At 39.7% G+C, this 24,227-nt stretch overlaps 1 protein-coding gene across 1 annotated transcript in view; it reads left to right on the forward strand.

Annotated features, from left to right (window-relative positions):
• pb (homeobox proposcipedia) overlaps window positions 1-23,658 on the forward strand; it is a 34,875-nt gene extending 11,217 nt beyond the window's left edge. The window contains exons 2-8 of the mRNA XM_086832079.1: window positions 277-291; window positions 19,835-19,992; window positions 20,219-20,333; window positions 20,842-20,973; window positions 21,030-21,202; window positions 21,317-22,098; window positions 22,446-23,658. Of these exons, the coding sequence (XP_086688205.1) occupies window positions 277-291; window positions 19,835-19,992; window positions 20,219-20,333; window positions 20,842-20,973; window positions 21,030-21,202; window positions 21,317-22,098; window positions 22,446-22,971 (1,901 nt within the window). The 3' untranslated portion in view covers window positions 22,972-23,658. The remainder of the gene's footprint in view (window positions 1-276; window positions 292-19,834; window positions 19,993-20,218; window positions 20,334-20,841; window positions 20,974-21,029; window positions 21,203-21,316; window positions 22,099-22,445) is intronic.
• The last annotated feature ends 569 nt before the right edge of the window (window positions 23,659-24,227 follow it).

The raw sequence follows: 24,227 nt of genomic DNA on the forward strand, positions 1-24,227 counted from the left end.
TTCAAGTGTGTTACTTTGTAGGTGAATGGTCTTAAAATATTTACACACCTCTGACAACCCCTTTAGCGATTTATTGGAGCATCTGGTTGAAAATACCTTAATGGGACTCACTGGTTTATTATGGCTTTAAAGCGTTAAACACGATTGATAAACATACGATATGTTTCCAAATTTGTGAAACACTTTTAGACTGTTTAAGCATAAGATCAAAATATTATTATTGAATTCTAAAGTAGTAATCCCACTAACAAACCCTTTTCTCTTTTTTCATTTCAGGTGATAACTCCATAAGTAAGTACCTATCTTCCTAACTCATAAATACAAATATTCCTCACCCATTTTGCAATATTTTCAACCACAAACGAAAACATTATCGCATTGGCCAAAATAATCAAAGCTCAGCATACATTTTGCATTCGCATTGTGAGGGATTCTTCAAGGAAAATACATAATTTGAGGCCCAAAAAAAACCGCAGCAGTCTGATTAAATCTTATTATACCAATTTGGGGCCAGCCTACGCGGATTTGTGGCGAAACCGCAAAACGAAAAATGTGATTTTCGATAATTATTGTATAACAATTTCGGTCGAAAATTTGCTTAGCCAAATAATTGGGTATATCGTTTCTGGTGAAGAGATCTATCCGACTTTGTGACGACCATTTTGTGTATCGAGACCATCTAGAGCGGGCCGGTAATCAAGCATAAAAACTGAGAAAAAACTGAACCAATCAAGCGGCGACCATTTTGGAGACGACGGTTCAGCGGAAACGTCGCTTTTTCATGTTCGTGACCAAAGTTTAGGTATATATATTTTGTTTTTATTTGGGAAGGGAAGACAACGCAAACAGCGTTGAAAATAAAGAAACGTGGCGGGGAGACAAAAAAAAATACAAATTTTACCTGAATTAAATTGAGTAACAAAACACGAAAAGTTTTTATACCACCGGGGTGTGTGTGTGGGTGTATATATAATTTAAGAAATGTATGTAGACCAATCTTGTTCGTGTTTTTTGTTGTTTGCTCAAAAGGTAGAGAGAGAGAGAAGGCCCAAAACACGCTACCAGTTTAAGTTTGGCCAACACACACACACACTATGGCTCTCTCAGTCTCTTAGGGCTTTGTGGCGGAGGAAATAATTACATGATTGAGGTACGTACTCCACACACACACAACACACAGCATATACATAGAACACTTGCATGAATACCCACAATGACAAACACTGGGCCCCCTTCTCCTTCCGCTCACCTATGTGGTATTATATTTTTTGTACCTTTCGGTGGTGGTCGTTGTCTGATCGAAAAGAACATGTCAGGTTTCCCGACCTGACCATTGCATGACTTGTTCTCCATTGGTGTGCCAGTGTGTGTGTGTTACCAAAAGGTATTGGTGTGTGTGTGTGTTTGTGCTTGCCAAAGCACCGGCATATGTATGTACAAGTATGAATGAATGACCAAGCCATGGCGGCTTTTTATAGAGAGTATGGTTCTTGCTTTTTTCTTCGTTCACAATTTATTTTTTGCTTTCTGCACTTGGAGAAATTTGTTTATAAACATTTGATACTAAATATATATATATAGATTGGCTTAGTAAATAAGGAAATACTCCATTCAATTCAATTCAATTAAGTGAAATATATTAGTAATTTGAAATGATAAGAGCTACAAATGTTAAAGGGATTCATAGGATAAATTTCGCTCTCATCTTCCAATCTAAGACTGGTTTCATTAATGCCCAGATGTAGCTAGTTAATAATTATGACCCTAGAAAGAATAACAAATTACTTTATTTTTTTTATAAATTTTTAGAGGATTTTTAATCATTAGTTTATGAGTTTAAACATAAAGTATGGATTTAAAATCCGTTCAACGTAGCGCTTTAGTTTATGGCTGTTTAAATACATTATCCTAAGAGCAGAATAAATATATAAAATTCAAATAATTTGTTATTCAAATTCCTTAAAATTTGACATAGTTTTTAAAATATATTTTTTGTGTAGTGCATGTAATTCACGCCACAACAATGTCGACTGACGACTGGCGACGGTCGGCGACCGTGGCTCAGGGCAATTATTGTATCGCTTGGCCAACCTACCCTGCCCCCACCCATTACTTACCCCCTTACAACGGTAACCACTTGTGTTATGTGTGTGTGCGCACGCGTGTGTGTGTGTGTGAGTGTGTGTCAAAGGAGCAAAGTTGAGGTCAGGGCATTGTCGTGTTGTAATTGGCTGGCTGTGGGTTGGTTCGTCCACAGGACATGGTCAGTACCCACACTGAAACTACGCCATGTGTCACTCAAGGCTTAGGCTTATCAGGGAAATCGTTAACTAACTACTGCTACTGGAAAATATATTTACAGACTTAATTTATAATTTTTTATAACATTTTTATTACTGCTATATAATTTTATAGAGATTTGTAAACACATTTATCAAATTAAGAGTTCTACTAGTATTATAGGAAATATATATATTTAATAGTATATTTCTTAATTCTATTAGATCTATTGAGTACTTTCACTACCTTATCTGTCACTTTTCCCTACTCTCCTTTATCTAATGATTTTATCCTTCTTGTCAGTATAATTTGGAACTTCCTCGATTGTGGTTCTTATCCCTGTGCTAGTTTCCTATAGATCATTTATGATATGTGTATGGGCTATTACTCCGTCTTGTCAGTCCTGAGGATTTCCCATTAATTCTGCCTGACCTCTAAAGTTCCGCCCCCCCAAAAAAAGAAGTAAAATACAAAAAAGAAATACACTCCCCATGCTCGAACTCGGTTCTTCCCACTGCCCACTCCCTCGTGGATGTATCTCCATCTGTGGTGCAGTGGCAGGATTAATTTCTAATTTCGCCTAATGCCCAAGTGTTGCCCAGTTCGATGTTTACATTTTGGGTGTCTCGTCTTCTAATTTACCTTGATAAAATGTTACCATTCCCATTCCCATTCCCATACCCATGCCCATGCCCGAGCCCTATCCCCGGGCTGTTTTTGTCTCTGCCCTCGGAACGCATTGCCGCCGTCGACACAGACACAGAGCCGGACTCGTAGCCGGATTGGGAATCGTGGAGGAGAAGGAGACTGAGACTGGGACTGGGACAGAGACGGAGACGGAGCCGGAGACGGGCCCACATGTTTGCATCATTAATCATGACGTTTCAGCTCTGACACATTTGGCCGATCGGCGGCAGCGGCAGCGGCTGCAGCAGAAGCAACGGCCAGCGGATTGTAATGAACACGTTTTCTAAGGCAGACAGCAAGAAAAACGCAGAGACACAGGCACAGATACAGATACAGATACAGATACAAAGGCAGAGTCACAGATACAGATACGACGAAGACTTTAAGAAATGGCCAAGCAGATGAAAGACGATGAGCGAGAGACAGACGCACGTCAGCGATGGACGACGACTGCTGCGGATGCGTATGCACTCAGAAAAATGTATCCCTCATGCGAAAATCCTCCATAAATACTTAAATGAACGATCCCAAACGATAAGCATAAATAACCTGAAAATATAGCCTCGTTTCGTTTTAGATTCTTAGAGATTGTTTTGAGAAAAAATATTGTTACTTTTTCAAAGACTTGTGAATGAAATGGTATTTGTATATTTTGTCTTATAAACAAAATCTCTTAGATTAAGAAGCACATCATATACAAGTTCAGCAAGACACACACAATTTTTGTTGAGTGTACAGACATCAGAGTAAAGAGAGGACGACTGGCGAGCGGTCAAAGACAATGGGCCATTCGAAGACAAATATTTTCACAATGGCACCAATAGACAAAAGGAACAAAACCAACATGCAGCCGAGGCAGAAGGCAACTCATGTAAATATTGGCCAAAACTATTTACGAAACTATTAGCTGCAGTTATGGGCAAGACTAATTGTGACGCTCCGGGGGAGGGCGGGATTTCATGAGTTTATGAGGCGGGATAATCCGCAGATAAAGGGACATTGAAAAGGGGAAGAGTTTCGTAAGGATTGCATAATTCCTACATATTCTAATGACACTAAAATTATGAAAACTAGATTTTATGAACCATGGAGAACGAAGTCTGAGTACTGGGGTTAAGACCCAGCCTTTGCTTTTCAAGGATCTTGTCACTTGAAAGGGTCTTGTGTTTATATGAACATTAATATGAACTTTTAAAATAATTCAGAATTAATACTAAAATTAATTAAATACAAATATATATATATAGATATCAAGATTTAAAGGAACTTACTTGCTCTTCTTTAAATCTTCTACCTTCTTTTCACCTTAACCTTTTCAGCCAACAACTTTTCTATAAATTTAAATAAAGCAAGTGTCCTTAAAGCGGTTCTATCCCGGCTTTCGGCAAGTTTCTGACTGAAAGGCCATTTGTCCTTGGTATCAGCAGAGCTGCTACTAAACCAAATCTAGGTTGACTTATATACTTCCGTTTCCGGCAGCGAACATACGCTCCAACTCAGCCCGGATCCCCAACAGCCGGGTCCTGTTCGAGGGGGGATTTTTTATGGCTGACTTTCGGGGACGTGGCAGTGGGAAGCGGAGTGTGTACTTGGCGCAGAAACAGAATTTTATGCAAATATCCTAATCAAATTCACATTTTGAAGTTCAACTGTTTTATCCAAAAGTTTTACCTACCCAAAAAGTCGGGAGCTGGGAGCCAGAAGCTGAGAGCCAAAGCCGGCAGCGTCGTCCTCGTTGTCGACGCGTGTGGCAGACGCAGACGCAGGCGAGACTCTATGCCAGGACGATGCCACCCATTTTTAATTTATTTCCACTTTTCCACTTATAAAAAAAAGGTAGCATCCACACCTCCCAAGTTCTGGGCCCGCCCACACCTTCATCCGCAGCCCGTATCCGGTGCGTGCGTCCGGCGGAGTTTGTCGGGGTTTGGGGTTGGTGTTATCGGCAGCCACTTCTATTTTTATTTGCACTTAGAAAAATGCAAAAGCTTTAAATATTTTCTACATTTAATAATATACCTATGCATATGTTATGTAAAAAACATTGATTAATTAAGTATCTTTTTACTATCAAATACACTGAAAGAGTTTAAAATATAATGACAGTGAAAGTAAACATGATTTTTGTGACTGTAGCCATATCATCATCCGCCTGATCCTACATCCCAACGACGGTGGTTGTCGCCCATATTTTCACTTATCAAACCACCACCCCATTCTTCGCCCACCGCAAACTTAAATCTGCATGTCGAAAGCGATTAAGCAGTTGCCGCAACTTCTACTCTGCTGACTCCTTCGTTGGCTGCAAAATTAAAACAAAGAAGCGGCTGAAAAAAAAGGATAAAAATTAGTCACTGCGGTGACAGTAATTCTGTAATTCAGGCAAAGGGCCTCCACACACACTCCACTTGGCTTTGCCCCTCGGGCTGTGCCCCATGCCCCAGCCCCCTGCAGGGAATTAGCTGCGCCACTCGGCAACAACTGTGCAACATTCGTGGCATCCTCGCCGCCGCCGCCGCCGGGTGATTAATTGCAATTTAAACGGTTTCAATTAAGGCAATGCGCATCCTTCGCATCCATTGCACTGAGCCTGGCTAACATTTTCGGATCTGCTCTTTTTTCCACCTTTGTTTCATCTCTCTCCCCTATTGATGGAATCGATGCCAGTAACTGACACATGTTCCAGCCGGCCGGATTTGCTCGACATTTAAATGATTTGAATGAGAACTCTGATGGGAAACATTTCTACACTTCCTTAAGTTACATTTTCATGGATTCGCATTTACACCTGCCGTGCGGATTAATCGATTTTAAAGGTTACCAAATAGAGTATTGTTAGAAATATATATAATATATACCTAACATGTATACCTTTTCACCGTCCAATTGAATTAAAGAATCGAATTTAAAATCTATCATATTTAAGCTTTGATCCATATTAACGATATTTTTATATGACAATTTTGTCGAAAAATCAAAGTTTAAAAATCTCATAACTCAGTTAAAAAGTTATTGAATTTAATTTGGAAAGCGCTCCAAAGTTAGTTTTGTTTTAGGTTAATAAATCTGCATACCGAATTAAGCAATTAAAAGAATTAAAATTTTTGCCAATTTTTGAGAATTTTAACGATGTAACCCCTTATCAAATTTTGAAATTTTGAAAAAATCTCAAAAATTAATTTTTTCTGCCGCACATAGCTAGATCGATTCGGCTGCCTATGCTGATCAATAATATATATGATTTATAGGGTCGGAAATGATTCCTTTACTGTGTTTTAAGCTTCTGACTAAATTGTAAGGGTATAAGAAAATATGTATATATTTAACATTACATTCGAAAGAATGCTAAATATTTATTTAAAAACTTTATACCAATTTATTACTATATTTTTCTTAAAGCCACTATTACTTACATGGTTTTTAAACGGATATTAATCGCTTCAATTGCACTAAGTTCCCTGTGGGAAACGAGATAATCGTTTTCAATCATTTCATAATGGTTCCATCAATTCAAATCAACTGCCCTGAAATATGTCCCAGCTCAATTGAGTAACACCCCCAGAGAGATATATTTATGTCCTTATGTCCAGGCTATGCATAAATAAGCCAGAACCGAATGTTTCTATATATCGTGTATACGTAAATACATACGTTTTACGGTATGGCCGGAGGAACTATGTGACATTTAGCATATGTCGCCACCTGGGTGTAATGCCCCCAGCTACACATGCATCTGACACGACCCACGTAAGGAGAGTCCTCCGCCCCCTTCGGAAAAACGGATGGGATCGGTGGAAAACTTTGACGGGTGGCAAGACAAAATGCAAAACTTTGGCCAAAATGGAGTTGCTTAGGCAAATTCGTATGTGAAACATTTGGCAGCAGGCGATTTATTTAATGTCTTTGCCATAGAACAAGGACCTCAAGCGGCAAGAGGGCTTCGAGATGGCAGGCAGATGCATGTTCCAGTGATTTAAATGATTTATGTCTGAAGACTTTGACTCGGGGGTTAATATCGGCCAAGAACATAGCAAAGAGCAAGCCAAACGGCAGCAGCTACAAACATATAGCCATAAGAGCAAACTGAACAACAGCAACATTTACAAGAAAAACATACTTAAGGGGACATATTAAGACACACTCGTAAAAATATTCTCTGCTTGTTAATATTCATATGATAAATCATTTTATTTTATTTAAAAATTGCATGGTTCATGGTTTTCTATTTGAAGTGAAGAAGTACATAATTTTAGGAATGACACTTATTTAATTAATAAATGTGTGATAAGATAATATAGCATTACTTTTAATGAATTTTAGAATTTTTGGTTTTTGGAACTTTGCATATATGATTATTCTAAGTGTGCGAATGTGGAAAATATATGCGTATTTTTCCAGTCGCAGCGATCCAACTTGTTCACTGCCCCATAACTCATTTCGAAAAGGCGGCGCTTGTGGCAAATTGAAGGCTACACCAGCAGCAGCTCCACCTGGAACTCCAATCCCACAGCTGCAGTTCAAGTTGAACGCAAGCGAACACCGTTGAAATTCAATTATCGGGCAGAGGCATCACGCATACGCCATGTTGTCCACGACCGACACGGTGCGGAGTCCGCAATTAAAGCCACTGCCGTCGGAGCCGTTAATTAATTTGCATTTGCGACAGGCCAGAAAACATATACACACACATTGCGTAGAAGCACAGTGGCAGCAACTAAACTAAACAGAAACTAAAACTTGTTGATTGGTTAATACGTCAATTTGAAACTAAGAGGAAGATGGTTTATTGAAAGGCAGGAGAAAGTTTAGGTACCTTCATTAAATATTTTAAGTGCATTTTGTTGATAACTTTAATAGAAATGTAATTAAACAAGAAAGGAAGTTAACTTCGGCACGCCGAAGTTTATATACCCTTGCCGATAGAACTTCTATGACAAGGAATCCCTTTAATATAAATTATATATACTTATGATTAAAAACAATGAAGTAACACCTCTTTTCATTTCATTCACCTAAACATATTTATATTTGCAGTTCACAGATTTGCATTTTTCCTTTACATCAAACGATCGTTTGTATGGTACAGTCGTCCGATTTTCATGAAATTTTACACAAAATTTAAGACTAATATAAAATGGCTATACCTCAAACTTGATGAAAATCTGTTGAAAACTGAAAATGTTATAATTTTATTTGTAAAAATTTTCCGGTCATTCCAATGGCAGCTATATGATATAGTCGTCCGTTCCGGCATATATAGGAGTGAGAGTATATAGAAGGCTAACTACAAAGTTTCATTCAGATAGCTTCAAAACTGAGAGACTAGTTTGGGTTGAAACGGACAGTTGGATAGACGGGCATGGCTAAATCGACTCGGCTGTTGATCCTGATCAAGAATATATATACTATATATAGTCGGAGGTGCCTCCTTCACTGCGTTGCAAACTTCTGACTGAAATTATAATACCCTGCAAGGGTATAAAAAAAGAAAAGGAAAAAAATCCTAAATAGGTTTATATTAGCCAGCTTAAAATCCTTATTTTTTGAGCGGGTTTTTGTGTGAAGAATTACTTTTGCAAAAATTATATACAAGCATTGCTTGAAATATGTTAACTTTCTGTTATTTAAAAGCATACCAATTCTTAAAAATTTGCTTTACAAATATAGATCAACTTATTTTAATATATATTTTATATTGAGCAGTTCCGATCATCACCATTGTTGTGTTCTTTGTTTAGTAAGTTGTGCTGAATAAACTATTTTCGGGAGTTAAGTATACTTTACTATAAACAAATAAATGACACCATATCCCCGCTCGTCATGATCATCAAGGCTCTTAAAGAGAGCTTGGAAGACATTTCGAGATCAATAATAAGCAAGTCAGCACGGCCAAGGGTATAGTAATTAAACAATAATTTAATATAAACCATATTTTTATGTATCTTGACTTTTTTGGGCCTTGTTTTGGTTTCAATTATGAAGAGATATTTTATTAACGTCTTACCTTAATTAAGAAAACTATAATTTTTATGATTGCCACATCCACTTGATCAAAGTCTATCAACCACCAAGCACTAGACTAGTAATTTATATAAAAAACACACAAAAAGAAGAAGAAGAAAACTAAACTTCCTCTAGCTAGGGCCTTGCTTAAGTAGAAGACTTGAGAATCGCAGAGGAGAGCGCTCTATGTACCAAATAGTTAAACAAAGACTATCTTTCAGTCGAAAGCTTGAAACTTAGTGAAGGAGTCATTTCCGATCCTATTATTCATATATATTCTTGATCAGCATTAACAGCCGCCTCGATCTAGCCATGGTTGCCACATCCACTTGATAAAAGTCTTCTAATCACCAAGCACTAAATTAGTAATTTATATAAAAGAAGAAGAAGAAAACTAAACTTCCTCTAGCTAGAGCCTTGCTTAAGTGTAAGACTTGAGAATCGCAGAGGAGAGCGCTCTATGTACCAAATAATTAAATAAAGCCTATCTTTCAGTCGAAAGCTTGAAGCTTAGTGAAGGAGACATTTCCGATCCTATAAATCATATACATTCTTAATCAGCATCAACAGCCGACTCGATCTAGCCATGGTTACCACATCCACTTGATCAAAGTCTATTAACCACCAAGCACTAAATTAGTAATTTATATAAAAGAAGAAGAAGAAAACTAAACTTCCTCTAGCTAGAGCCTTGCTTAAGTGTAAGACTTGAGAATCGCAGAGGAGAGCGCTCTATGTACCAAATAGTTAAACAAGGCCTATCTTTCAGTCGAAAGCTTAAAACTTAGTGATGGAGTCATTTCCGATCCTATAAATCATATACATTCTTGATCAGCATCAACAGCCGAATCGATCTAGCCATGGTTGTCACAAATTTAATTTGTTCAAAGTCTTGACAATTTTAAATCCACCAGAGCACTTAAAATGGTGAGAAATTTACGAAATTTGAATTTTTTTAATTTTTAAATTGAGTATGCAGATTTGTTACCCGAATGAAAACTAAACTTACTCATAGTTAGGCCTTGTAATTAAATTTGACCTCTTAAGACTTGAGCAATGCAAAGGAAAGCAAACTACTATGTACCAAATAGTTAAACATAAGCTTAAATATATGATCAGTCGAAAGCTTTGAAACTTAGTGAGAGGAGCCATTTCCGACCTATTAATTCATATATATTCTATGATCACTCAACAGCCAATGAACTACCAGGTCCGGCATAAATTTAATTTATTTAAAAATTTTTTGACAATTTCAAATTTTTATAAGGGGTATCGTCTAAAATGGTGAAAAATGACGAAATTTGAATTTTTGCACCATATGATACAGTCGTCCGATTTTCATGAAATTTTACACAAAATTTAGGACTAATTTAAAATGGCTACACCTCAAACTTGATGATGATCTGTTTAAAACTGAAATAGTTGTAATTTTTAATTGTATTAATTTCTCGATCGTTCCTATGGGAGCTATATGATATAGTAGTTCGATTTTCATAAAATTTTACACAGAATTGTAGAGTATAACAAAATGGCTATATCTCAAATTTGCTAAAAATCTGCTGAAAACTGAAAATGTTATAATTTTTTGTAAAAATTTTCCGATCATTCCTATGACAGCTATATGATATAGTCGTCCGATCTGGCCCGTTCCGACATATATATGAGTGAGAGTATATAGAAGGCTAACTAAAAAGTTTCATTAAGATAGCTTTAAAACTGATAGACTAGTTTGCGTAGAAACGGACAGACGGACAGACGGACATGGCTAGATCGACTCGGTTGATGATCCTGATCAAGAATATATATACTTTATATGGTCGGAGGTGCCTCCTTCACTGCGTTGCAAACTTCTGACTGAAATTATAATACCCTGCAAGGGTATAAAAATTAATAGTGTAAGTATTTAAACAATTTGCGATTAAGAACGAATCAGGTATGCTCCAAATCTTAAAGAGTATAAATCGCTTGGCCATTGCCAATTAACCAATTTACGCTAGTCAGCAACAAAGTTGCTCGGCCATTTTATCGACCAAAGATTTATAGCATTTTTAAATAGTTTTCTGTTGTTGCGGTTCGTGTAAATTAAGTGGTTTATGTTGAAAGCTTTGGAAGTTGCAAAATGTAAATAAGTTGAGTTAATTGGCGAGAAGCTATTAAAATGGGAATGGGAGTATGGAATTACAAATCAAGGAAGTATTTAGATAATTGCACACGGCTATTAAGTTATGTCTGGAATCATGTAATATAAAAAGAACATTATTTAAACTTTCAAGATCGTCTAGACAATATTTATGCAATGATTATTATTATTATTTAAACATTAGTAAATCAATAGCTATTACTCTTTAAAATTATATTGTGAATTTAATATTTTCCCCATAATTGGTAAACCCCTGACCACTGGCTATTAACCCCACCTTCTTCATGGGGCTCTCCATCTTATTCTTGGTCTCTCATCCTATTTTCTAGCATGCTTGCAGACTTTTCGCGTTTTCCTTTTGGCATGCCGGAAGTGACTTTTGCTTTTTCTCTTTTTCCAATTTTTTTTTTCACAATGAATATAATTTTTTGCCGCCGGTTTTTGTTGTTTTTGTTGTTTTTAGAATTGTTGTTGCTGGCTGCTGTTCGTGTTTAAAATAAGCAAAACTTGCCAAGCGATAAAAATGCCGCTTCAAGAAGTGGAAAAAGAAAACGACGATGATGAAGGAGAGAACCCAGAACAGGGAAAATGGCAAAAGAAGAAAAGTGAGCTTGAGCTTGGCGTGTAAACGGTTTTTATTTTATTCTTTTTTCTCTATAATTTTTTCAGATTTTTTTTCTTGCCGCCCCACGGTACAATGTACCTTGTGATGTGGCCAACAGACTGGGTGGCCGACAGCCCACAGATCTCAGATCTCGGTACCAAGAGCTCCTCCCAGAAATGTAATCCCCTTCCCTAGAAGTGACGCGGCCACTCTGAAGTTGGCTAAGGGCGAGACAAATGGAAATGAAGCGTTTATTCAGCTTTATTGCGGCGATAAGAAAAAATGAGGCATTATTTCGTTGTTTCAAGCGGAGTTTCATCTCGGGCTTTTGCGCTTTTTCCAGTCACTTGCCCCCAGACTTTTATTATTTATATGTATTTGCCAGTTTTCCATTTGCGCCTCGAGGCGGTGACCACAGGTCGGGTTTTCCTGCCCAGGGAATGCGGCAATTTCCTTGGGCGTCTCCGGTTCGGCTTTTCTGGTGGTTGACCAGCCGTGAGTTGGCGGTTTCCTTATCCATCCGTTTCAGGGGAATCTGATTCCTTGCGGGGGTGGCATCCAGGAGCCGGAATTACTTGCATCTAAATGTGACTCAAATCGAGTGGAATGAATAACGAATTTTAAATTTGCCTTTCTATTAGGGATGGAAATTATGCAACAAATTGTTTAAATACGTTTACGGAATAAATACGGAAATGAATGCAAGTTTAAAGAGATGCACAGATGCAGTGATTAATAATAAAACTTTAATCCCCAAAGCCACATAGTTGCACAGTAATTCTCAATTATAGATCATAGATCATAGATCTTCGTATTATCCCCCTTTCTAGCCCTCGAACAAACCCAATTATAATCCGACTACTGTGAATTTTGTTTTGGTTTCGATTTTCAATAACTCATCAGCAATAAACCGTGAAAACGAACAGTAGCCAGATCAATCAAAGGCCAGAACTCCGCTCGGTTAAGCCAAGATCGCGATCGAACACACGTTCAGGTAAATTCCAGGGAATATATGTACGTATGTACATATGTATGGCCATCCGGTGGGCAGAGTGGCGTGAAACCAATGCGATCAAACAATGAGACTCCATTGCCAGTGCCAAATTCAAAAGCGCTCAGAGCCGCGCATCATTAATTATGCTCAGGCATTGCCTAACAACAAGTACGGCAAACAAAAGTGGCAACAAAAGTGGCAACAAAAGTGGCAGCCAAGGCAGCAACAACAGCCACAACGGAGGCAGAAGATCATCGTACAACAAAAGCTGTCAGCACACGTTGATCTGTCAAATGCGGCAACCGAAAAGAAATGCCGGAGACATCGTCAGTCCGTCAGTCCGTCAGTCAGTCCAGTCAGGTATTCAGCCCCCGATTTGGCCGTCGGCACTGCCACTCTTGGCTCTTGGCAATGCGACGCTTTTGTTGCAACTCACACCGAAATATTGATTAATCATAAGGAAACCAGTGAAATATTTTGTTAAGAAGTCGGCCATTGCTAAAGGTGCTGCTGATGCTGCTGCTGCTTTGGATTCTATTGCTCTAGAATTCTTGCTAGAGATGATATCGTGTTTGGGATCTTGGGAACCTTCAAACATTTGATTATAATATGTCTACATTATCTATTTTTTTCTGTGGCGTTAAATATTATAATAGTTATTGCCCATAATTTATAAAGCATACTATGTAAAGAATTTGAACATAGCATCTTAAAAATACTATTCACTGAATATCTGTAATCAAAAGATACTTACCCTTTTAAGTTATAATAATTTTAGTTTGAAGTTAGTAAACTCAGTGAAGTAGTTATTTCCAACCCTATAAACCATATATATTCTTGATCAGAATGAAAAGCAGAGTCGATCTAGGCATGTCCGTTCAAAATATACATTTTTGAAAATTATCCAAAATTTCATAATTTCATAAAGGGTTACATCATTAAAATTTGCAAAAATTGGCAAAAATGTTAATTTTTTAAATTGTGAAATGTAGTATGTATATTTATTAACCTTATAAAAACTAACAAAGAATAGCTTTCCAAATTGAATTTAATGAATTTTTGGCTGAGTTATGATCGATTTTGGACTTAGTTCCCTGATCCAATTTCAAGCTCCCAGATAGCTCCCATTTTTGTTTTATAGTTGTTTTTTCCACACCATTCATGATCCGTGAACTTACCTAAAAACCCATGGAAAATGTATAATCACTCACCCATCTCTAACAGGCATCATTCATTTTCATTCATGGCGAAGTGAATCTGGGTTGGTTGTTGGCTTCAGGAGGTGTTGGACTTCAAACGATCGTAAGCTGATTTTTGGCCTTCAGCTTCAACTTCATCTTTGGCTTTGGTATATGGTATTGGTCTTTGTCGGTTCCGAGTGGGGAATGCGTATAGTGTACGGAGAGGGTCTTACAATTTACTCGTTAAATAATTTTTCATGCAACTGAGACCCAGGGAGAGACTAATCATTCTCGTTTCTACGTTTCAAGACTGGCGGCACGCTTTCTTGTCTCCATTGTTTGCGAAAACCAAGAGAGCTTTCCAGGGTCCCATTGTGTGGAGTGCAGCTTCTGTCGGTGGATCCCCGTGGCGATCGACTGGAACTAAGTATTGTCTTGCCAAATTTGAAGTTCACAGCCTGAATAGGCCTTTTCCCAGTGTAATCGCATTCGAGCCGAGCTCTGGTTTAGTTTTGCCATATTACGAAAATCAATTTCCAGTGGGGAAGTGGGGAGAACTCTTAAATCGACATTAATTTTCCATTGACTGAGATGAGGCTTTAAGCAGTTTTTTTCTCTCTCCCATTTTTAATTCGCTTTCAATCTGGCAGACATGCAAAAACATAATCCACCCCACCCCCCACACTCGCCACACCCCACGGAAATGTAAATTTTCCACACGAGAGCGAGCGAGACGGGGCGTTGGAAAAAAGTTTCCCTCGCTGATTTTGATTGACAGCTCTTAGCATCCCTGATGGATTTCATATTTCGAGCCCGGCCGAACAAGAGGAAGCTGTGACAGGAGCGCTGAGCAGGAGCAGGAGCAGAGCACCAGGCCAAAATGACAGCCACCAGGGATGTGGGATGGGGATCTGGAGCACTGGGAAGAGAGAATGGGAGAGAGTGTGTGTGTGTGCTGGGGGTGTGGTAACCTGGCTTAAGCGTTGGGAAAAGGAAAAAGTTTGAGCCAAACAGCTTTCATTTTTCCATGGCAACCAAGAAATATCTTTTCATTTTTTCCACTCTGACGCTCTCTCTGTCTAACTTTTATATTCAAAGACCACACAATGCCTGTGTATATAAAACAAATATCGTAAATATTTACAAAACCGCTGGGCCATGTTGAAAGTTTTTCAATTTGAACCGCTTTAAAGTATTTAACTTACTCTCTCCCCCTTGCATTTCCCAGGGTGCCATCTTTCATCTATGTCATTCAATTTGGAAAAAATATAAATTGCGAGAGAAAATCTGTATAAATCATTTGAGGAAAATAACAAAACAAGCGCATGAAACATTTTTAAAGAGCCTGGAAATTTTCTTCATTGTTTTCAATTCCGATTTTCTTTTGCTTGCCTTTTCTGCCTAATGACATTTTGATAAGAGTTTGGAAAATAATAGAAAACGTCCGTATATGTGTCAGCAAAAACAATATATATATTTAAAGTTGGATTGAATGATTTTCCCAGTTCTGTTAATTATTGAATTTATTTCCATTTGCTGTATGACGAACTGACAAAGATTCATAATTGTTAATATTTTATTTTCTACTGTTCAAAATATTATTATAAAATTATTTGAATTAGAGCAAACATTCTTATTTAAGAACTATGTGTTCTCCAAGTTAATTTCAAAGCTAATACTATTTATTGGGGTGTTAGTATTACGAATCATCTGTTAAACTCACTTAGATTATTTGTTATTTTGATTCAATTAAGAAACTATAATTCAAAATTATACAAAATACTACTCATATTTCTATTAGCCAGTGAACTCAACTTGAAAAACTAAAAATTGTCTGATCTTTGCGCTATCTTTTCTCATCTTGGACAAAAATATATTCCCTAAAATATTGAAACATTAATCAAAAATTTTCACACCTCCAGCAGGGCCAAACACGGCGCTCTCTCCACTCGCCTCCTATCCTGATAAACAATCCTGAGGGTTTAGTTTTGTTGAATTTGTTTCCCTGTTTGTGTAAATGTTTCGTATTGTTGACATTTGCTGGTCATGAAAAGTCATTAAATATATTTCTCTAATTTATCTTTCGACTGTGGCAGCCTCGGTCGGTGGTTGGTAATGGCATTAAAGTAAAGTTGGGCAAAGTGAAAAGAAAGCGGAAATGTTTGTCTGGCCACCGATGTGGTGGCTTGGGATCCCTGCGGCTTGATCTCCCCTCCGCCCACATCCCACTAAGCACTCCCATCTCCCTTCAACCCTTTTCCGGGTGGCTAATTAAAACTAATCCTGGGCAAAAGGACCCAGCCATTCAGGATGTTGTTATACTTTTCGCATAACTGTCAATCAGGCCACAATTAAATGATTGAAGACACTCGGCGAGGTCTTTGTTTTGACTCTGATATTTGTGGAGTTTGTGTACTTGGGCAATACAATATATATATATTATATATTCGTAGATATATGTATCGTTGGAGCTGATTTAGTTTGAATGCATATCAAGTGGATGCAGATACAAAATGTTTTCATGAGAAATTGACTTTTTCCATGGCTCCAAAGACGACGTCGTCGTCGTCAGATGTCTGTTGGCTGTTGTCTTCCTTTGGCCGGAATGATTAATGGTTCTGCTCTTTGCGCATTCGTCGGCCCACACCAGCGGCTATAGATACATTTGTATTTGTATTTGTATCTGTATCTGCATCCGTAGCTGTTGCTGCTCCAGTATCTGTATCTCAATGAGAATTTCTACTGCATCGCGCATCAGCATTTGGCGTTTCCAGCTACCGAGCAATCTGCTCCATTGTCTACCCTGTTTTTTATTGTAACTCCCCTTTGATTGAATCCGCCTTGGAACTTGCAGATACTCGAGCTCATCGAGCGGCCTTTAAGGTTTTCGGCCAACTCGTTGTCGCTCAACCGCAGAGAGCTCACATAATTTAAGGCCAAGTCAAGGCAAAAGTTCCAAGTTCTCCATTCCCCCACGACTAAAGACAAAACAAAAACCTACAAGATAAATTGAGGTCATTTTTTGCCAGTGGCCAGTGGCCACCTTTGGTCAGTCCCGTGTCCGGGTTCGAGTTCGGGTTCGGGTTCGGCTTTGGACTCTGGCCCGGGCTCCATCCACCTTGTTGACCGGCCGCAAATGTCCTTAATGTGCATCCTTATGGACTGCGGTCATGTGCAAGTGGTCGAGCCCAAAAAATGGTTGCCCTCTGTCCCCACTACTTATGTAAGTATGTACGAGTAGTTAGGGCTAGGCAAACAGCAAGGAGGAGTGTACAATTCATTCTGCAAATTCTTCAGCATGTGAGTGGGGAGCAGATGATTTAAATGAGAAGGTGAGCCGGGTTTAATACTTTAAAAAACAATTGGAACGGTATGAAAAAGATTAAAATGTAAAACTTAATTTAAGTACAATACAGTGCTTAAAGAAAAACCAGTTTTTAAGAATTTGTTTCACATATCAAATACAAAATATTAATGAGCAGGAAACCGGCATTCATTATTTAATTTTTATTTACAAAACCAAAGTACCAAATGTATGTTTTAAGAAGAGCTTTATATTAAATGCAATTTTCTCTCGGTGTCCTTATTATAATATGCGTTTTTTACGCTTAGCATTCTGGCTACCTCTGGCCATTTGTGCAATTGTAGCAAAATTTACGCTCATTTTAATTTCAGCCCAAAAGTGCGGCAAATGCGTTAAATGTTCCACCACTCTCTATCCTTTGGGTCCGTTTGCGGTGTGTGTGAGTCCAGGCCGAAATAGAAACATAAATTCTGACCTGCAGCCAGGAGAAGGGGGCAAAAGAAAAGGTCCTGTTAGTGGACAACGAGTGCGCTTAAGTGTTAACATGTAAATGATGCTGTTGAAGCAGTTAATAAGTGTATGCCAAGAGCTGTAAATCATCGAGAGCGTTTCCTTTTCTTTGAAATTAATTTTATTTGCACAGCTCACACCCGAAATAGCTGTAAGATTTACGAGCCAGTAATAACCAAGTGATGATCTCGAATATTTAAGTTAAGAGGCCCCACACCCATTCCCGGCCAGAAACAATTCCTCTCCCGTCCCCCGTCGCCTAATCCAAAGACTGCTGTTGCTGTTGCAAAGTATCCTTTGCTCGTAGTTTGCTGATAAGTTTCCATTTCGACTTTTCCGGCATTTCATCCATGCTGATGACATTTCCAATTCCATTCTCCCCCTCCCCTCCCCCTGGGCCGTGACAAAACAAAATTCATTTTGTAATTTCCAAGCCACCTAGAAAGGACCCAGGAGCCAGAGGCAGCTGTCATTTGGCGAGCCGGGTGGAGGGACTGCAGCTGGAACGGGTTGGATTCCATTTTGACCAGGCTGCAGAAACTGCACTCAACTTGGCTGCCTAGAATCTTCCCATTCGCATTCCCAACACTCCCCCACTCGTCCTTGCCATCCGCCGCCATCCGCCACGCCCTCCACGTTCGGGTTTAGAAAATTATCTTTTTGGTCGTCGTCGCCAAAAAGGAAATCATATTTTCTGCTTTTGTGCACTTTACTTTTCAGTTTTCGTTGGCTGCCGCTGGCTTCGCTCGTAAACAGTTTTCGGGTGCAACTTTTGTGCGAAATTTATGCTTTCGCTCCGTATCTGTATCTGGGCACTTTTCGCACAAGTACATGCGACTTGGGGGCTGGGAAATGGCCTCAACCTCCGCCGCTGCTCCTGAAACACTCCCGGCTCTGTGTGTGTGTGCCCCACCAGGTGGTGTTTATGGCATCCGCTTTGCGAGTATTGATGAAGGAACTCGAGCTCGCATCTGTAATTCAATCAGTGTCTATGTCTGGCTCCTGCCGCCCCACTTGCCGCATCCTTTTGCCCCACCAGGATCCTTTTCCTTTCGCCATTGAGACCCTGTTTACGCAGCTCGTTCAGCTGGAAATTTCGTGTTTGTTGCCAAAAATGGCAAACTGGCGAAGAAAAATAATACAAAAATATTTTGCAATCGCATCAATGCAAATAAGGTGGCAGAAAGGTAGCGAAATGTTCAGTTTCCTAAAATGATATGCGCATTTCTTTACTACTCAATGCGATTTTTATTTGGGGAAATTTATTTTGAGAAAGTTTATGGTCCTGGTCGTTGGAGCATAAACAACTTTTGCTGATCTCAATCATTAGAACTTCTTTGAGTCTCAGAAGAGTAGTTTAGAACACCAAATATGGCATTATTTAAAAACCAGCGGATAGAGTAAATTATATTGCATAATTGGAAAAGATAGCAACATAAATATCAACGAACAGAACCAAACTTGAGAATACTTTTAGTAAAAAAAAATGAACATGTTTTCCCTTTTTATTTGTGACTTAAAAAATGGAAATAATTTTCTGTTTGTTATTCAAATTAAGATTTTTTCACAAGTGCCCCTAGAAGCAATTTCCCAATGAAGCTGCTGGCTGGGGCTTCTGTTCGGTAGCCGAACTATGTTACATGCTTGAGAGCCGCGCTGTGGGCACGTCTCTCTCCACTGATTGATTGATTAGATTTTTGTTAATTACTTAACGCTCGAGCTGTGAGTGTCGCGTCTCAGCGGCGAAGGAAAACGCTGCGCAGAACTTCAGAGATAGGAAGATATATTCGAATAAATACGGAACTTGCTGCCCGACATCAGCTGCACTTTTTGGTTCATACTGAACGCGGATGTATCTGAAAGTTTTCCTGTATAGTTGGGCGAATTTCGCTGAATTAGTTATGCCCGCTGACGAGCTGATGGATTGATTGCTGGCGGAGATTGAGAGGTGGAATCCTTGAAGAATCTTCGAGTGCCACAGCGAATGCAATATGTCGAATTGTGTCCCTGGGCCACGCCCACACAAGGACATGCTCGAGGGCAAAACCCCTTGAAGAAGAACAATAAAAAGAAAATTTCACATTCACTCCGCAAAGTCTCAAACGAACAAAATGCAATTTCTCAATTGCAGCTGAATTCGTTCCAGAAAACGGCCTGCCCCGACGACTACGCACCGCGTACACCAACACCCAGCTGCTGGAGCTGGAGAAGGAATTCCATTTCAATAAATATTTATGCCGCCCAAGGAGAATCGAAATAGCTGCCAGCCTGGACCTGACCGAGCGACAGGTGAGTGTTCTGCAAATGCAATTTATTCCGTTGCATTCGCACACGGCTGACGGTCTGACGGTCTGATGGTGAAAAATGCCATTATTCCGCTGACAAATTGCCGGGTGCCCGGGCTGACAGCGGAGTGCAGCAAGTGCCCCTGTTCGCTGGCTTCCCCTACTCCATTTTCCCACTTTTAATTGCGCACACCTTGACGGAAGTCGAACTAATCCCATCTTGGTTGCAGGTAAAGGTTTGGTTTCAAAACCGCCGCATGAAGCACAAGAGGCAAACGCTCTCGAAGACCGACGATGAGGACAACAAGGATAGCCTCAAAGGTGACGATGATCAGTCCGATAGCAGTAAGTAAAGCAAATATGTACACCATTGTTTAATTAACATTAAGAGTCTATTAACTAAGTCGTGAAATTACCAAGAACTATCCCTAGCTTGCTCCATATAACAAAGAAGCTTCCAAAAAGCAGACTTCTTATATCATACGACCTAAAAGGACTGAAAACCTGGGAAAACTGTACCAAAAATTAAACTCACTCTTGGAGTTTACTAACAAGTTGTTCCACTTTTACTTTTTCGGCTTAGCATGGCTTCGTTTCGAGGCTTTTACGCTGAAGTAAGAGATGGTGTAGCTTATCAATCATTGTCAGTGGATGGGTTGGAACCACTTTTGGCAGGGCGGCTCTCGACGTGCTAACCCCTTTCGCGTGAGAGTTTCGCCTTGGGTTCTCGACTGGGACTCTTCTTGGACCGCATCTCAATCCTCCACTTACGAAAACAAATCATCAATATTCGTGGCTATACATATACCTACTGATTCGCTTTTATCTTTTCTACCTTCCCGCGAATTTGCAGACTCCAATTCGAAGAAATCGTGTCAAGGCTGCGAACTGCCCTCCGATGATATCCCCGATTCCACGTCCAATTCCCGCGGACACAACAATAACACGCCGAGCGCCACCAATAATAATCCGAGTGCTGGAAGTCGTAAGTCCTGAATACTATATAAATATTACTCGATTCTTATGGATTGTACTTTGTAGTAACGCCTAACTCATCACTGGAGACGGGCATCTCCTCGAACCTGCTGGGCAGCACCACCGTATCCGCCTCGAATGTGATCAGCGCCGACTCCAGTGTGGCATCTAGTGTCAGCTTGGACGAGGACATTGAGGAAACTAGCCCCATCAAGGTGAAGAAGAAAGACGATGGACAGGTGAGTTGACAACGATACAAAATATGCTTAATTTAATTATATCAAAATCGATATTATATAACAGTAAATAAAATATTCGAGTGGGCTTTAATTCTTTTTTTTACACTTTGGCAGGTCATCAAAAAGGAGGCGGTGTCCACCTCTTCGAAGGCCTCTCCCTTTGGCTATGAGAACTCCACGCCCAGCAGTCTGGTCAGCTTTCGGCGAGACTCGGATGCAGCCGTTGTTGTGGGAGGAGGAGGTAGTGCACCCATTAGCAAAGCGAGCGCAAAGAAACGTTTCCAGAGCGGTGCCAATGCCATTGCCACGCCCACTCCGCTAACTGATAGCAACGGGGGAAATGGGGGCGGTGGTGGCCCAGCCGGTGGTTATTTCCCCGGTTACTATCCTAGTCCCAAACATCAGCAGCAGCAGATGCAGCAGCAGCAGCAACAACAACAGCAGCAACTGCACCCTCAACAGCAGCAGCAGCCACAGGACTATTACGGCAAATACGATATTGAATTCGCCGCATCACCACACCACAATACCCACAAGCAGCAGGCGCTCCACGGCGAGTATCTAAGTCCCAAACCAACCGCAACCAGTTTCCACCAAAATAGTCAACAACAACAACAACAGCACGAACAGCAGTTCTACTACAACTACAATGACACCAACGGCGGCAGTGCGTACTTGAACCACCAGCAGCAGCAACACCACCAGCAACAGGCACACCACCATGTGGCTGACTTTGAAGCGCCCCCTGTTAACGGGCCGAGCAACTTTAACAACGGCTCGTATTACGACAATATGAGTTTTCAACAGCAGGCGCAGGCGCACCAGCACCAAGCGGTGGTGTTCCAACAACAACAACAGCATCAGCAACACCAACAGGCGGCGATTAACCACCAGCAGTAAGTAACGAAGCAGGGTTGTTGTCAAAGCTACTGGGCTAACCAGTTTATGTTCACCAACATTTAAAGCAGTTCAATATTTTCATTTTAACTTGGTTTGTGAATTTTATATTGACTGCATACTCAGCCAGAGCTTTGGGTTATGGTATTAGCTTAGAGTCAAAGGTGAAAAAATGGTTTCAAATTATAAAATGGGCCAAGGGCTAATGATCCATGCAATAGAATATAAATTAAATAACGCAAATGGTTTACACCAGTTTTAATTTCTAAATGTAAAAGAACTTTTAGAAATATTTGAAATATTTTTAATATTGAAAATAATTTCAAAAACCCTTTCCTCCCCACAGGCATATGCATCACCTGGGCGCTGGAGAGACATATAGTGCCCTGGGTCTGCAAATGGAAAATTGCGAGGGCTACAACAGTTTCGGGGGCGGCGGAAGCGGGTCTGGATACTACGAGGCGGGTCAACAACCCCCGGGTCCGGCCACCCACTCGCACGGCCACCATCCGCACCACCACGTACAGGTGCAGGCGCAGGCGCACGCCCACATCCATGCCCACCACAATCCAGCAGCAGCAGCCCAAGCAGCTGTGGGAGTTCCGGGTTCGGTGGGAGTAGGAGTTGGAGTTGGAGTTGGGGTTGGGGTTGGAGTAGGGGTCGGACCACCTCCGCCGGCGCCATCGCACATCCACGGATTCGCTCTGAACGGAGTAGGACCTGGTGGCCAGGGTCAGGGCTTCAGCAATAATGGAGCCAACGCTGCAGGAGCTGCGATCAGTGGACTGGAGAACTCGAACAGCTCATCGGACTTCAACTTCCTGAGCAACCTGGCCAACGACTTTGCTCCGGAGTACTACCAACTCAGTTAGTTCATGTAGGAAGCCGGAGGCGAAGCCGATGTCTATTAGCCAGAGAACCGTGTACATATTTCCTTAGTCTAATTCTCCCCCGTGTGCGTGAGTTTTGTAATTCTCTTCGGTGTTGTAGCCTCCTAAGCCCTTTGTCCGTAGCACATATCTGTAAATATTAAGCTAGAGACTTAACCACAAGCAAGAGTTCTATTCCGCGGCTAGCACCTTAACTAGGGTAAATAAATCTTAAATGTTTTGGCTCCAAGTCGAAGTGAAATTCTCTCTCGAAAATTCCATTCAGAAATAAAAGACAAACACAAATTGTAAATAGATAGAGAAATTTAACAACTTTCACACAAGTCGTAATCAGTAAATATATATAATTATAAATAATTATGTTTTGTAAATATCTGAAGTAGCTTAAATCAAAAAGTAAGGATACACTGTCATTAAAACTAAAATAAAGCTTGAAATCAAAATTTGAATCCCTCCTGATTCAAGTGCAATTTCTCTACAAAAGAACTTTGATTTAGAATCTTAAGAACTCTCAATTATTTCAATGTTTGTCCTGTTTGTATGTTGCTCTACATTTTCGCATAAATATTAAACAAATATATATTATAAATATGATAATAAATATCGGCTTAGATATCTTTGTAAGGCGAAAGAATAAAAACTAATTAAGATATGAGTATGAAATAACAATTGAGTCCAACGTTCCAACTTCCTTAATCTTCCATTTAGGCGGCAACAAAATGTGCAATCCCCAGACATCGGTTTATTGACAATCGATGATGGATGGGATTCGGGTTGGGATGGCAATCGTTTGAAAAGGGACCTTATAGCGGTATCCCGTTGCTTTTTTTAAGATTTTAAGTATAAAAGATTACGTAGTTATAAAACAAACAATTGAAACAAGAGAAAACAATATTATTTAAATGTTAAAGGTATTGGAAATTCTTATTTATTGTCATCTATTATTTTAGGAAAAAATATATCTACACAGGATTACAAGCATTACTCTAGCAGTTTGTAATATTCAATACCATAAATCTTTAAATGGAATATGATTACCTTGCATAACTTAGTTCTTGTCAAAAAAACATAGAACCTTTTAAATTCTAAAATCTGAATGAATTTTTATAATATTTTTATATAAATTCCCCTTATTTGATTAGGGAAAGTGCCGACATTCATGCTTCATTTGACGAGTTTTTTTTTTTTTTTTTGTGAATGCAGGCAGACCGAATTTTCGCAGCTTTCCCCAGAGGAAA

The sequence above is a fragment of the Drosophila serrata genome, unplaced genomic scaffold (assembly GCF_035046125.1).
Source record: "Drosophila serrata isolate PLE 108 unplaced genomic scaffold, ASM3504612v1 contig_30, whole genome shotgun sequence".
Classification (NCBI taxonomy): Eukaryota; Metazoa; Arthropoda; class Insecta; order Diptera; family Drosophilidae; genus Drosophila; species Drosophila serrata.